The sequence below is a fragment of the Solenopsis invicta genome, chromosome 2, assembly GCF_016802725.1.
Source record: "Solenopsis invicta isolate M01_SB chromosome 2, UNIL_Sinv_3.0, whole genome shotgun sequence".
NCBI lineage: Eukaryota > Metazoa > Arthropoda > Insecta > Hymenoptera > Formicidae > Solenopsis > Solenopsis invicta.
In genome coordinates this window covers 15,288,918-15,303,157 of record NC_052665.1, presented here as the reverse complement: position 1 = coordinate 15,303,157, position 14,240 = coordinate 15,288,918, and the positions used below count along the sequence as shown (strand labels likewise).

The window sequence follows — 14,240 nt, the reverse complement described above, 5'->3', positions numbered from 1 at the left end:
AAATATTTAAATATAGTACGTTGAGATTATAAATGAGATGTATATCCTATTATATAACAATAAAATATTGAAAGAAGGAACAATTAGTTTGTTTACAGATCAAAGAAATATAATAGTATTTGCGAATATCTCGCAGCAGTGCTCCAATAATTACTTAAACCTGAGATTCTTCCCAAAATATTCCATACATTTATATAGTGTGTCCCATTTAAAAAAATAGCCGTTAACTTTAATTTAATTTAAAAAAATATTAATATTAAATTAAATATTAACATGAAATATTACGAGAATCATCCAAATCTACCATTTTCGTAATATCTCTGATTTTTTCAAAAGTTGACCATTCTTTATCCCCCATATAAGTTTTATTTGAAAATTTCTTCTGTAACGTTTTTTAGATATTTAAACATATATTTTTTTAATGGGACATCCGTTATTATTTTTCTGAGAAAAGTCCATGGTTTTAACATGATAATATATAGATAACTTTATAATAAAATTTTATAATAAAATCTTCGGCAATACATTACGATATTTTTTAATATCTAATATTGTGCCCAATGCTTTACTTCGGATATGTAATAATTTTTAATCAATTGACAATTAATGCATTTTTGATATTCCAAAATACAATTACTGTGCGTATATAAAATTTATAAACAGAGATCGCAATATCTAATACTGTCAGGCGTTTATAGAATTTGTAACATACTTGCTGTATTATTAACCATATGTATACAGATGATTGATGATGATATCATCAATTCCATTTCCACCAAAATTAAATCATTGGGTACAACAGAGATTATATCGCATACTTCACTATTTTACATAACGTTACAAAAATAATAGAAATTCACAATAAAAATTATAATTAAGAAACTTTGTTAACAACAATAAAATCGTTTGTAATAAAGTTAATATACTTCCAGGTATATATATATATATATATATTAAGAAACTTTGTTAACAACAATAAAATCGTTTGTAATAAAGTTAATATACTTCCAGATATATATATATATATATATATGATTGATATATATATATATATATATCAATCTTTATACAATAAAATATATATCAATTTTGTAATAATATTGTTTAGAAAAATTCATTTTTGGTCATAATGTAAATGAGTACTTTAACATCGATTTTCAATTCTGTTGTCTCAATGAGTTTTATATATCTTATTATGTATACAAGTAGATTTCTCATCACCATAAATATTAACAATAAAGTATTATATAGTTTGATTAATTAAGACTATATTCTTATGGATAGTAAAGTGGGCCAAATTTCATTCTTTTTACTTTACATTGCCACCCAGCTATTTATATCATTCGCAATTTTATATTAAATGTTTAGCTTCATAAACGTTTTCAAATTTTTTGATAGCGTCGATAGTGATCACAAGCGTGCTATTAAAAAGTCAGACGCTAATCACGGCTGATCACCACGGCAGTTAACATGTTATTAAAGTTTATAAAAGTTAAAATTCTTATTCGCTATAAAAATATAGCATAAGTTTTATATGGCATCTATTACAATTAAAAAAGGTAAAGATATTTATAATAATAATCATTGCATTAAAAATATACTTTCGATGTATGTATAGTTTCAAAAATAATATCCTTTTTCTCATCAGATCTGCAGAACAAGTCTGTATCACGACTAGTGACAAATCACGATTTTACTAAAGTGCAAAAAGTTTGTCGTTTTTTCATTTATAGTTTTTAGAATTACTCATAAGTCTTCTAAAAATGAGAAATAAAAATTCTCATCTTTCTTATCTAGATAAAAAAAATATACATATTAAAATCACAATTATAAGACTATTGTAATTCATAACAATTATTTATAAAAACAATTTTAGAGCCAAAACGTACAAGTTAATTTGTAATATGTTTTCTATGCATTAAAATTCTAAGTTATGTGAAACAACAATATCTTTTTACACATCTCTTATAGCGTAACTCCTACAGCTTTTTCTGATCATATTTATCTTATAAAAATTATTTTTTAAATTTCATTAATTCCAGTTTTTGGCATAGACAATGAACTTTTTGCACCGACTTAATAAGTTTCTAAAAACCTACACTATTTACGAATCCCACAGATTTGACGAATCCTGGGTATCTGTCAGATCACAACCGGACTGATACGCGGAGTTGCATTGACGGGCGAAACAGGACTCCCATGAACTTCAAGATCGAATTCTGAGGTCGTCAGACAATTTCCCATGACTCGGTTCCATCTGTCCGCACTCTCGTTGGCAACTACATACGTTTTCGCAATTTTCGGCTCTATGTCATCTACATCGCTTCTTTCGGAAGCTCGTAGTGCCTCTTGATGTATAATAATTTCGTTGGTAATATACGCTTCGCGACGTATTTTGTTGCGCAACTTAACGCTCATATCAGGAATGCACCATCGTATGAGGATCATTACGACTGCCACAACATTCTGAAAAATATGCAAATATATTACAGTATAATAATTATTATCTTCCTATTTGTTAAATTTATATATATATAATATATATTTTATATATTATATATATATATATATATATATATATATATATATATATATATATATATATAAATTTAACAAATAGGAAGATAATAATTATTATATATATATATATAATAATCTGAAAAAAACATACCTCGAAAACGACAATAAAAGCTAATCTAGCCGCTAGTACATGCCAGAACATGGTGTTGTATTCGTACTTATTTGGTGAGTCTGGTGGCTCTCTATAATCTGGATAGCGGCAGATATCGACACGTTCACCATTTAACGTCGCGTTTGTCAGAGTGTTATTTTTCAGATCATTAATATCAAACTTTGATAGAGAGTGATCCAGGAAACCTTCTAATGAATAATTATCAGAAATAGTTATACTATAAACTAGCCTCGGTATAAAGTTCGAGGTAAAAGCTATGATGAATGCCTAAAAAAACGTTATTGTGTTATTTAAAAAAAATAATATAATTATTGAATAAAAATAATTATATCTTTGCAAAATAATACTTTTTCACAAATATAAAAACTTTGATAAATTTCAAGTTATAATCTTCAAAAGTTACATTAGATCTTGAATTATAAAACTTACGTTTGTGATAACGGATATTTTGGAAATGGAATCGAGAATGCGATACCATATGCCTATGTCCCTGACACGCTGTCCGACTGGCCTCCTGTACATGGTCAATAATTTTTTCGCATCCAATCTCATCTCAAAAATGTTATTCAATAATGCGAAGAATGGCGCTAACGGAAATGCAGCGACAAAGATTGTGACAAATCCGTATTGCAGTACTGCAAAAGAAGCATCATAATTTAAAAAAAAATTTTTTTTGTTACACGCCATCATGTGTTTCTAACATATATTACTTTAATATCGCGTAATTATTCATTATTCTCCAATATAATAAACAATGTTTCGTTTTCTTTGTACCTACCCATTTCTAAATATTCGGGAAAAAGACTTCTAGGTCCCCATTGGACCAATTTATAATCTCTGACCCATTGCAAATATTTTCTAGTTGAATATTTTTTATCAGAATCTTCCATTTTTTTCGAGCCCATGTGAACTTTCAACGTGTTCAACCATTTGTAAAATAGCGGAAAAAGCATTTCCAAAATAGTGTTCATGGCTTGTTTGCCGATCATAATAATGCTTAATTGAATACATAATTCTAAGAGACAACCGCCTGGTCCGCATTCTTCTTGCCGAAAGTCCAAAAAACGATTATAATTTCCTGGATAACCAGTGAACTTTCCCTTGAAAAATGCTATGTAAAATATAGAAGCGTAATAATTTACAAATTCCAATAAGTAAATCTTTAGGGTCAAGCTATCATCAAACTCAGTCTGAGTACGAAGTAATTCAATCTGAAAATAACAAAAATTTTTATTTACCAAAACTAATAAAATACCTTTCAAGTCTTAATTTTCATAATTTATTCAAATTGTATTTCGCAATAATATTTTACTTCATACTTCTTAAGAATTATTAACAAATATATACATAAAATAATTTAATTCGAATTATTGTAAATCAATTTTTCATTACAATAAATGTTGATAAATAAATAAGATAAATTTTTTTATAAAAACTGACCTCTGTTAAATATTCTGCCAGCCAAACATACAGCCAGTTGAACAAAATGATGCAGCAGAGATTAATGCACGCAGCGGTTGCCGTAGTGAATAATATAGCGTAACTGTTTACCATAGGGTGTCCTGAAACGCTTAATGCAGTTAATACAGACATTCTGTATAAGACTACACCAAGCACAGCAGCCATAGCTACTGCTATCTAAAAAGTTATAATATAAAATTATTACAAGTATTTATAAGAATAAAATTATAATAAAATTAAAGGTATAATGTTAAATTACTCTTGTGATATCTTTTTTAATAACAATTGTTGTTTAATATTGTAGAATTAGACGTACCAAAAGTAAGACAACTGAAAAACTGAGAATCATAGCGGGCATTCTCATCTTCCAGAATGACACTTTTGGTTCTTCCGCATTTGTAACAATATTGATAGATTTCTTTTTAATATGCGCAACGCGTGCTAAGTACTGTGGCCTAGGATATTCTTCTTGAGCATCTAAACCAGTCAAATCCCATCTATGGGTTATTTCAGCAGAATATTTTTTCCATAGTTCAAGGAATAGTGTAGCTGTAAACATAATATCTCATATTATATAAAAGCATTATTCAAAAATGATAAAATTTTCTAAACTATTCAATAATAAGTTATTAATAATTGTGGCATACCCCATAACGACATAAATATTGAGAAAAACACTGTTGATGGATTGTCGAACAGATATGTAATTCTCGAATGTAAACATGTCTCTTTCAGGTCCCAATATTTACACAAATTATCACACAATGGACACATCGCGATAGTGCCATTACTGCTACAAATATCTTCGCTCGGTTCGTTATGATATAAAGTAGCACAACTATATATGAAGCACAAGAGACCGACAATACTAGCTGGGATCAGCATGTGAGTGTAAAATCCTAGCCAGGCGAAATAAAGCCCGATTTTCACTCCAAAGTACTCCTTGACATAATCCAAGGGTTGATAATGAAGGCATTTTCTCAAACTGGCCCATTCAGTATACAAGAGATATCGCATCGAGTCTGGAGTTTGTAAATTTCCCTGAAACAACATAAATAACAACATAAATAACAAGTTCATCATATATACCAAGTAAATTATTTTGTTTTATATTCGGAAATAAATTTTATAATTTTTGAACTGTGATTATAGAAATAAAAAACTCACATCATGAAGTGGATACGCCGCAATATACGCATGCTCGGATATCAATCTTTCCATGCCAAATGCAAAATCGTCCTCCTTCGTTTCTGTAAATCTAGTTCTGTCTAATATAAATTGCACGATGCGCGATCTAGTTGCTGATGTGAAAAAATTTGGCGAATCCAGATCGAATAAGTAATCCTTGTCTCTGCTGTACACAGCTGTAAAGTTCTGCTTCATCGTCGGAAAGATAGTCGTGTCAACATAATATTTGTTCATGATCCGTCGAAAAAACGAATTAACTTCTTTGATGATAATGTTACTGCTTGACTCAGGCATTTGGCAACCAGGCAGTTCTCTCATTGGCAGTCTGAGTTTTAATATTTCGGCATATCGTCGTAAGACTCCTTTGGGCGCATGAATTTTTATAAAGTGCAGGCCGTTTGGTTCTGCTTGTTCATATTCCAATTGCAATCCTTCTTTTTCTAGATTTTTTTCAAATATCTGAAAATATGACGCAAATTTAAGTAATAGAACAATATGTTGTGTAGCAGACCATTTTGTTATCTTTGAATTTTATTCACAAAAGCCTACAATTTTCATTTAATTTTATTCTATTAAAACAATTGTGATAAAAAAATATAAAGCCTAATTGTTGTAATTAAAAAAACCACGTATAAAATGCTAAATGCAAAAAAATATATAAAATAATCCTTATTACTATGTATTTATTTACTTTGTTGACCTCTCTGAGTCCAAATATTTAACTTTTAATATACAATTATTCATATAATTTTACTTTTAAATTTTGATTTTCTGAAATTTTTAAGACTTGTTGACCACAAAATATATATTTTTGAATTCATCTTTTGATGACTTTTTTTAAAGATTTGGATGCAAAAAGATTTTACATCGTTTTCATAAATTAAAATTTTATTTGTTATACCTATTTAAGAAGTGAACTTGAAATGTGAATAAAATTATTTACATCCTTTAATGTTTATACGTCCCAGCGTTTAGTGTTTAATATATATCTTTTTTTAATCACAATCGTTTCAAATATAAATTTTATAGTACACACAAAAATCTAATGTCAGATTGGTATTTACTTCTTATCTATTTAAAATTTATACTTACTCTTCTGCGTTCGATATTACGATAGATCTGTGCCTCTCCATTATACTCGTCCCATACGAGTACAAAGTCAACTGAGCGTACTTCATCATGAAAATATAAACTGTATCTTGTACCAGAATGGGAAAGCTGGAATATATTGAAATATTACATTCTATTTTCTAAAAAAAGAAAAAGTAGCAAGCAGTTTAACATCTATGACTCACATATTACTCATCAGTCTCTAGTCATACAAAACTAACAATTCAATAGTATTGTATCTTTTTAATCTTAGAATAAGTTTAAAATAAATATTTTTAGAGATATACATTGTTCTGGTCAATCAATTCATGTTATTAATTAAAATTAATGATTAAATTATAAATTAAAATGTATATTACATAACAATGAGATATAAATAATAAAAATAAACAAAAGTAATAAAAGAAATACAATATTATACTTATAATCTTACATAAAAATTACAGAACACACATGAAGAAATTAATTCTTACCAATCTTGATTCATGTACATTATTTTTCGTATTTTCTGTATAACTCCCATCCATAACTGTTTCGTTTGTGTCATTATTTACAGTGGATGAGTCATCCGTACATGTAGGGTAGAGATTATCAAGGGAGACAGCGCTGCGCATGCTGTTCATACTTATAGCGTCCTCGTACAAAGTGTTGCGAACGCTTTGATACAATGTCTGCTGTGAACTCTGATTCAAACTGTCCTGCACCGACTGATAGGCACTCGACCCAGGCACACTGCTTTCACGTCGTTGCACTCTTGTAAGAGAAACCTCCTCATCATCCTCTTCCATCGCTCAATAAATTTGATTGTCAAGCCCTATTTTTTTGCAAACCAAATAAACGTGTGCATCATGCAAAACCCAAAGAAGAAAAGAGAACTCAAAAAAAGCGATCCAAAGCAAAAAAAACGTTCCCATCGTTACATATTCTTATATAATATAGATATCTTAGCACAGTGATTTGAACAAATGAAAATCTGCAACTGAAAGGTTTCCCACGCTCCCACAGTTTTGCAACGCATGGATCTCCATTCTCTGACACATACACGTTTTTTTTCTTTAATATATATTGTGTGCATATATTCGTGCGCGTATGGAAATTAAATTGATTACAAGCAAATTGCAACAGCCTGTTGTTTCCACTTACTTTAAGCTAACCAAGAACGTAATATGCTTCCGAGGTCAGGCTCGCGCCGGGAAAGCTCAATCGCGAAGATCCATTTTTCGAGACCGTGCTCTCGACTTTTCTTTTTATACCACCAATGTCATCGCAGAAGAAGTGTCGTACTCTCCTTACCTAATATCGCTTTCGGGTCCATATACCGTGCGATACTGCCACGTTTATCTCTGGAAGACTACGGTTCGTTGATCCACAACTGCTCTCGCGGGGCACGGCTGCATTGTTACGAGGAAAAAAATAGACCGAATGAGAACCTTACAGTTATCATTGTTCTTGCTACATGACGCGAACTTCGAAACGTTACATGTGCTGTGTCACATACCGTATGATGCTAGGACGTATGTATACATATACATACGTCACATGCATGGCCGTCTCCTTTTAGATCCCGCTGGATCCCGCTGGGACCGGCGGTGAGGCACAGAGGCGCACAGAGGTGAGGGGCGCAGTCAGTAGCGTGCACACTGATTCACACGCACGCGACGTTTGTGACTACTGGTTGCTATTTGTTGCTATTATCGCTGATTATCGCTGCCAAGTCATGATTAAACAGACTAAAAGTCCTTCAACTTTGTTCATTTTACGGCCGCATCACGTCTACCGCCGCAAAACGCGAAAACTCTGTACATCTGCTTCAATTCTTGTGAAAAAGAATTTAAAACGTGGATATTTCACGCATTACAATTAATTGTTAAAGAGAATCCTGAAAAGAGATTCAACAAGGCTCGCTCGTCTCTTATGAAATCTAAATAAATTGTTAGACTTTAGATTTTATTTTTAGATTTTATTTTCGTTTAGACCTGAAACGATGCATTTCAATTTTATTTACAAGTCTAAAATTATTAGACTTCAGACTTTTATTTTTAGATTTTATTTTCGTTCGTTTAGAATCGAAACGGTACATTTCGATTTTGTTCATCATTTTTCGAATACGATATAAATTCTTGTCTTTTGTATTGATATTAAAAAAAATAAATTATTTAACAAATTGTTCATTTAACAACTGTTCACACAAAATGACATGACTAAAAAAATTTTCCAGAATCATTAAAAATTATATCATTAAAAATTTTATGATATTTTTAAATGCAATTTTAATGTAACGATATAGTCTACTAATTTTAAAAAGGAATAAAAGCGTCATTATAGTTTTTCACTCATTGTTAATACATTCAATTCTTCAGAATTCTCTTTCCTTTACAGACAATTAAAGAATTACAATTTTCTTAGTTGTCATAGCACAATTGACATAAATGATTTTTTCCGTGGCTGATTGCAAAATCATAAACCGCGTCCTGTAAATCGTATCGAGAAAAAATATTATATATATAATGTCGGAAGTGAATTTCCGTAGAGATACTACACGCTATCGTAGGAAACATTCCATTTAATGATTAGTTCTTCAATCCATTTTATTGCAGCGTTACTTTGTAATTTGGAAGTTTATTTAAAATTCGTGTACAAAGAGTCCAACTTACATCATTTTTCAAATGCTGTTACTAATTTGAGTGAATTATAAAAATGTTATACATTCCTCATACAAATACAAACCTATCATCTTTACATCATATAATATAATTAAAGATTTATACAAGAAATATACTCTATTTGGCGATGTGCTTATCATTCTATAAACAAGTTTGCAATGTATTTAAAATACTTATTATTGAGATATGTAGCTTTACATGAACAGATCTATTTTTGATATAACTTGTTTATATAAATCTATATATATATATATATATACACACATTATGTACAGGAAGTAACATTTATCAAATTATTAAATAATATATAATTGTATATAATTTCTGTATTATCCTGAATATTTTAGAGAGATTGAAGGATTAATTATTCTTTTAATGGTAAGTTAAGCGTTTTGTAATCATACTTCTTGCATAACTAATGCATTGAGTTCCTCCTCTCCTGGGCACAGTACTGCGTCAATGTTATAAAAGGCAGCATGGAGTGTTATCATAAACCAAGAGACCCCTGAAAGAGAGGAATACATGTAGAATTGCATTTTCTGTTACAAAATTATATTTCGATGATGCTTTTTTACTTACCAAGTACCCAAAAAACAACCGCGTGAGCCCCAACGAGGAAAAATATGGGCAGTGAACAGATTCCAACTAGAGAATACACTTGTGCGAGAGTTAATCTATGATTCAGTACCATCAATTCTTGCCTTGCATGCCGCTGAGACAGTTTGTAACATATTCCAAGAGAACCAACGACCGTCAGCAGCAATAGAGGTGAGGTAATTCTAAAAAAAAAAAGAAAGAAAAAATGTATTAAAAATAAATAATATATAAAATTATATAAGCACATTTTAGAATAAACATTAAATAGCAAATAGAATATGATGAAGTGTCTCTTACAAGCAATATATGACGAGTCCAATAAACACAAACAGGTAATTGCTCTGGAAATATTCAATGTTCTTCACAATTCGCTTGCTCAGTCTGCTTATACTTGGCGGTGGCCTAATGTTGTTTGTGTTAAGGAACAATGACCACGGCCGAATATTCGCTTTTCTGTGTTCAATCCAGTCATGGGCTTGAGGGTAGCCTATCTGTCCAAGCGGTAGCTGAGGTAGTTGCAAAAATTCAAATCTGTGGAACAACGTAAACAAAAAAATCGATTAACACAGCACAAATAAATCAGATGCCCTAGATTCTAGTCTCCTGGAACCTAATTTTTAACTTTCACTTCCAATTATTCATTCATTATCAAAAATGGCATTTACAAAATATATTTGAATTAACGTTAATTAATAATAATTCGTGACAAGCTGATAATTAAACCATAATCTCCCTGTATTGCTCATCAATTCACATTCCATGCGTTCAAAGCGTTTAAAGGTTAAGTTAAGTATGAATCCTAGGTAAATCTAAAAAAAAAGTTTATATTCATTACCCGTTCGTAGCTTTATGATTTTCTTGATTTTCTGGCGAAGCCTGCATCTCTCCCATCGGGACTGCCACGTATGCCATGATTTTTTATGGCACGACGATTCTCGCTCACTCTAAAAGTCTTCTTTGTTTCTAAAGATCCTGGTCTTTTGTTGGCCTGTCAGTCCGCTCAATTATTTCACCTTACAATTTCTCTGTTTACTTAACTTTATTCCGTACCTTGTATTCACTCTTTTCTCAAAAAGCGTAGACACGCATATTTCTCTTAATAGTCCCTTTAACAGCAAAAAAACACGAAGAGACGCTGCGGAACAAATGGATTTATACCGGGTGACCTTCAATTATTCATGCAAAAGGCATAATAACCGAATTATCTATATACAATCTTTAAACTTTGGAATAAAATTTCATTTATAATTTTATCTGCGTCGTATATATGTGTATAATATAAATTTTCTCTATAAAATAATTAAAAAATGGAAATAAAAATAATAAATAGAAAGTAATAAATAACTTAAAAATTAATGTTTAATCTTTATAATTTATAAAAAAAAAATTTTAATTTTTTGCACACACATCTGAGAGATATATTATTGTAAATTTAGGTTACTATCCTTACATAATAATTTTCTATTATACATAAAGAAAATTATATATAATAAAGCAAAGAAATTTAAAGCAAAGAATTTTTACTAAAAGTTTTTACTTTTCATCCTAGATAAGTATGTGAGTTAAATTCTCATTTGTCGTAGTTTTCTTTTTAATTCACACCTTTTTTTCATCCATATTAATTGATGATTTTTTTTTAAGGCACCGATGTACTAAACCCGAAAGAGTTAAATAAATTTATATATGTATTATATAGTTTTTATTGTCTAGCATAAGTATAAAATAATACGTGCAAGTGCGGAAAAAATTATCTATCTTTCCTTAATTTAGTCAGAAATTAAATAAGGTGTAATCGTGAAATAAGACAATTTTGATTTTGCGTAAAGAAATAAATAAAACTTGTTGACGTAATTTGTCAATGGCCTTGTTCTTGTCCTCAATTCGATTTTTTTCAGTACCGTATTATTTCTATATCATCTAGATTGTCCATTTATGTTTATCGTTTGTGGTGCATTTTATTTTGTTTTAATTATTTCATATTAGCTATTAATTGATAATATAAAAATTAAATAAAATAATTAATTCAATTAATTAATATTATAAACGACATTAGTATAAAAAAAATTCCTTGCGGTCTTAAATAAATTTAAAATCTATTTAAATAACTATAAATCATTATTCCTAGCTAGAAAGGTAAAGATAGAAACACAAATAAACACAGTATGTTTTAAAGCTGTAAAAATATAAGGAGAGTCTTAAAAAATCGTCAAAAAATTATACTTAACAAACTAATAAAAATAATTATATCCAAATAAGTAGTTCACACATCTGTCAAATAAAAGCTGGAGAAATAGGATGACAAAGGACTTCTTTAAAGAGATATCAGCGTAAGGGTGCTGCTACCGCAAAAGCCGTCCCTGATGTACGCCTCTTTCCACATTAGCCAGCCACAGGTTGCAGCTGCTCAGCGAAAATTCCTTCGCCATAAAACTTCTAACACGTTTCTTTGTTCCGCAAATGAAGATGAGGTACTCCCGCAAGAAGCCGCTCGCTTGTTGTTATAGGTACCGCAACGAGACATATACATACCGTAGAAAACTGTGTCATTTAACAGCTAATATAAATCGAACTCGGTGACAAGATTGTCGGCATAGCTCGTCATTTAAAATCTTCGGCCTTCGGTCTCTGACGGGACAAGGCGGGCCCAAAGAGATGAAATAGTCGACGGCAGATGTCCGGCCGGGCCCCGAACAGCTGCTGCAGTATCGCACAGCGTAGATATCGCCCGCGATACACGAGGCCCGATAATTGCTACTTCGCGATGATCTTCGCGTGACTCTCTTGCGCCGCGTCGACGATCATTTAAGAATTGAGAATTGATGGAACATGGCAGTTGATGGAATCCTATTAAGCGAGCCACGAGTGATGAGCGATTTAAACGTCGAAACAGACATACGTGTTTGTGTTTTATCCATCTCTTTGTCATTCTGTCGAGGAATAATAATTCATGGATTATTTAAATAACTTTTAATTTGTTTAACAAGAAATCCATTTATAGATATTAATATCATTTATAATATTAACTGAATCAATTAAATTATTCAATTTTATATTAGCAAGAATATAGAACTGGGCTCTTAATCGCCTGGGATTTAATTCTACCTTAAGTAAAATATTCGAAAATATTCCGAAGATGTCTTTTTCTCTTTAATCTTTCGTCCTATGACAAGACGTGTGACTCGATGTGATTCGTCGTAATGGTCTATAGTCTATGCAATCGACATATAAATTTTTTCAAATCCTCGTAAAGTCATCCAAGTAATGAAAATTCTTCGGCATATATTAGATCAGCCGATTAGATTGAGATCAAGGTATTTGATCGTCGCTCATTTGCAAAAGGTAGTTTGATCTGCAAAGGATTGATAAGTAAATTAGTGATTGATATGTATAGGATAAATGAATATTAATTAATGTTAATTTTTAGTCATTATGAATAGATCGTAAATCCGATAATTTTTCTTAAAAAAATTATATGACGTATATTACATAATAAAATTACATGATGTAATAAAATAATATTGTATAATAAAATTATATAATTACGTATTTTGTAATATAAACTCTTACCCTTGAAAATACAAGTATTTCATGTCCAATTGATTTCTAAATGATCTATAGTCTATGCAGTCGACATATATATTTGTTCAAATCCTCATAAAGTCCTCCAAGTAATGAAAATTATTCGACATATATTAGATCAGCCAATTAGATTGAGATCAAGATATTTGATCGTCGCTCATTTACAAAAGGTACTTTGATCTGCAAAGGGTTGATAAGTAAGTTAGCGATCGATATGCATAGGATAAATAAATATTAATTAATGTTTTTGATCATCGTAAATCCAATAATTTTTCTTAAAAAGAAAATTATATGACGTATATTACATAATAAAATTACATGATATACTAAAATAATATTGTATAATAAAATTATATAATTACATATTTTGTAATATAAACTGTTGAAAATATAAGCACTTCATGTACAATTGATTTCTATTCCATTTTATATTTTACTTTCTATTCTACATTTTACTTTCTACTTTTTTGAACTATATCGTAGTTAGATCATGGTGAAAGGATAATGTTATCATCCTTCCACCATGAGTTAGATGTCTATCGCTGTTCGACCTTGCATCTCTTCATCTTTATCTTTTCATCTTTCATCTTTACGCTATTCTTTCCAAACGGTATTCTAGAAGCGAGCTTCCCTCAGTATAATAGCGTCGCAAATAGTACTACTTACCACGCATTCTATTACACGCGTATAAAGGAAATATCTGAGGCGCGCTCATTTGCGCCATCGCTCGGCGATAACCACCGCGATGAGAGGGGTCGCCGTCGCGAGCGTACGGGCAGTTTAAATTTTGAAAAAGAATTTTGTACGCCATTCCGCTCGTGTGGTGGTCGCGCATGTCGAAGAGAAACTCGAACTCGGGCAGCCGAACTCGGGCAGCGCGGCGGTTCGAAATTCGTGCCGCGGCCGAGACGTTGTTTGAGACGAAAGGAAGCGCAACGGGGAAGTAGCCC

At 30.8% G+C, this 14,240-nt stretch overlaps 2 protein-coding genes and 1 long non-coding RNA gene across 10 annotated transcripts; all 3 read right to left on the bottom strand.

Annotated features, from left to right (window-relative positions):
- Nucleotides 1-1,154: 1,154 nt before the first annotated feature.
- Nucleotides 1,155-8,106, bottom strand: LOC105197540 (anoctamin-1). Of its 8 annotated transcripts, none has more exons than XM_039457798.1 (12): nt 7,950-8,105; nt 7,745-7,842; nt 6,925-7,204; nt 6,434-6,559; nt 5,321-5,800; nt 4,801-5,194; nt 4,470-4,702; nt 4,133-4,330; nt 3,471-3,903; nt 3,122-3,327; nt 2,672-2,959; nt 1,155-2,466 (listed from the first exon to the last, which is right to left on the bottom strand). In XM_039457798.1, the coding sequence occupies exons 3-12, from the start codon at nt 7,072-7,074 to the stop codon at nt 2,143-2,145; spliced, it is 2,832 nt and encodes a 943-aa protein (XP_039313732.1). In that variant the 5' UTR covers nt 7,075-7,204; nt 7,745-7,842; nt 7,950-8,105; the 3' UTR covers nt 1,155-2,142. The 8 variants fall into 8 exon arrangements, with proteins under 8 accessions (XP_039313732.1, XP_039313720.1, XP_039313723.1 ...); XM_039457771.1 differs by having other exon boundaries at nt 2,143-2,466; nt 6,925-7,265; nt 7,595-7,842; nt 7,950-8,106; XM_039457778.1 differs by having other exon boundaries at nt 2,143-2,466; nt 6,925-7,265; nt 7,950-8,106.
- A 931-nt stretch (nt 8,107-9,037) lies between these two features.
- Nucleotides 9,038-10,980, bottom strand: LOC105197441 (prenylated Rab acceptor protein 1). The gene is made up of 5 exons (XM_039457807.1): nt 10,762-10,980; nt 10,547-10,699; nt 10,009-10,242; nt 9,694-9,893; nt 9,038-9,619 (listed from the first exon to the last, which is right to left on the bottom strand). Exons 2-5 carry the CDS (start codon nt 10,621-10,623, stop codon nt 9,513-9,515), a joined length of 618 nt encoding a protein of 205 aa, XP_039313741.1. The 5' UTR covers nt 10,624-10,699; nt 10,762-10,980; the 3' UTR covers nt 9,038-9,512.
- Nucleotides 10,981-11,146: 166 nt separating this feature from the next.
- Nucleotides 11,147-14,147, bottom strand: LOC113003124. Its single transcript, XR_003268268.2, has 4 exons — nt 13,957-14,147; nt 13,279-13,470; nt 12,814-13,060; nt 11,147-12,638 (listed from the first exon to the last, which is right to left on the bottom strand). It is a non-coding gene; the product is annotated as an uncharacterized LOC113003124 (long non-coding RNA).
- Nucleotides 14,148-14,240: the final 93 nt, after the last annotated feature.

Excerpts from the sequence above, each read along its gene's own strand:
- LOC105197441 (XM_039457807.1), bottom strand. The coding sequence starts at position 10,623 with ATGGCATACGTGGCAGTCCCGATGGGAGAGATGCAGGCTTCGCCAGAA. Across the intron at positions 10,243-10,546 it reads AATCATAAAGCTACGAACGG|ATTTGAATTTTTGCAACTAC; the intron begins GTAATGAATATA and ends GTTGTTCCACAG. Across the intron at positions 9,620-9,693 it reads GGTTGTTTTTTGGGTACTTG|GGGTCTCTTGGTTTATGATA; the intron begins GTAAGTAAAAAA and ends CCTCTCTTTCAG.
- LOC105197540 (XM_039457771.1), bottom strand. The coding sequence starts at position 7,239 with ATGGAAGAGGATGATGAGGAGGTTTCTCTTACAAGAGTGCAACGACGT. Across the intron at positions 3,328-3,470 it reads TCCCGAATATTTAGAAATGG|TACTGCAATACGGATTTGTC; the intron begins GTAGGTACAAAG and ends CTTCTTTTGCAG. Across the intron at positions 2,467-2,671 it reads CTTTTATTGTCGTTTTCGAG|AATGTTGTGGCAGTCGTAAT; the intron begins GTATGTTTTTTT and ends CATATTTTTCAG.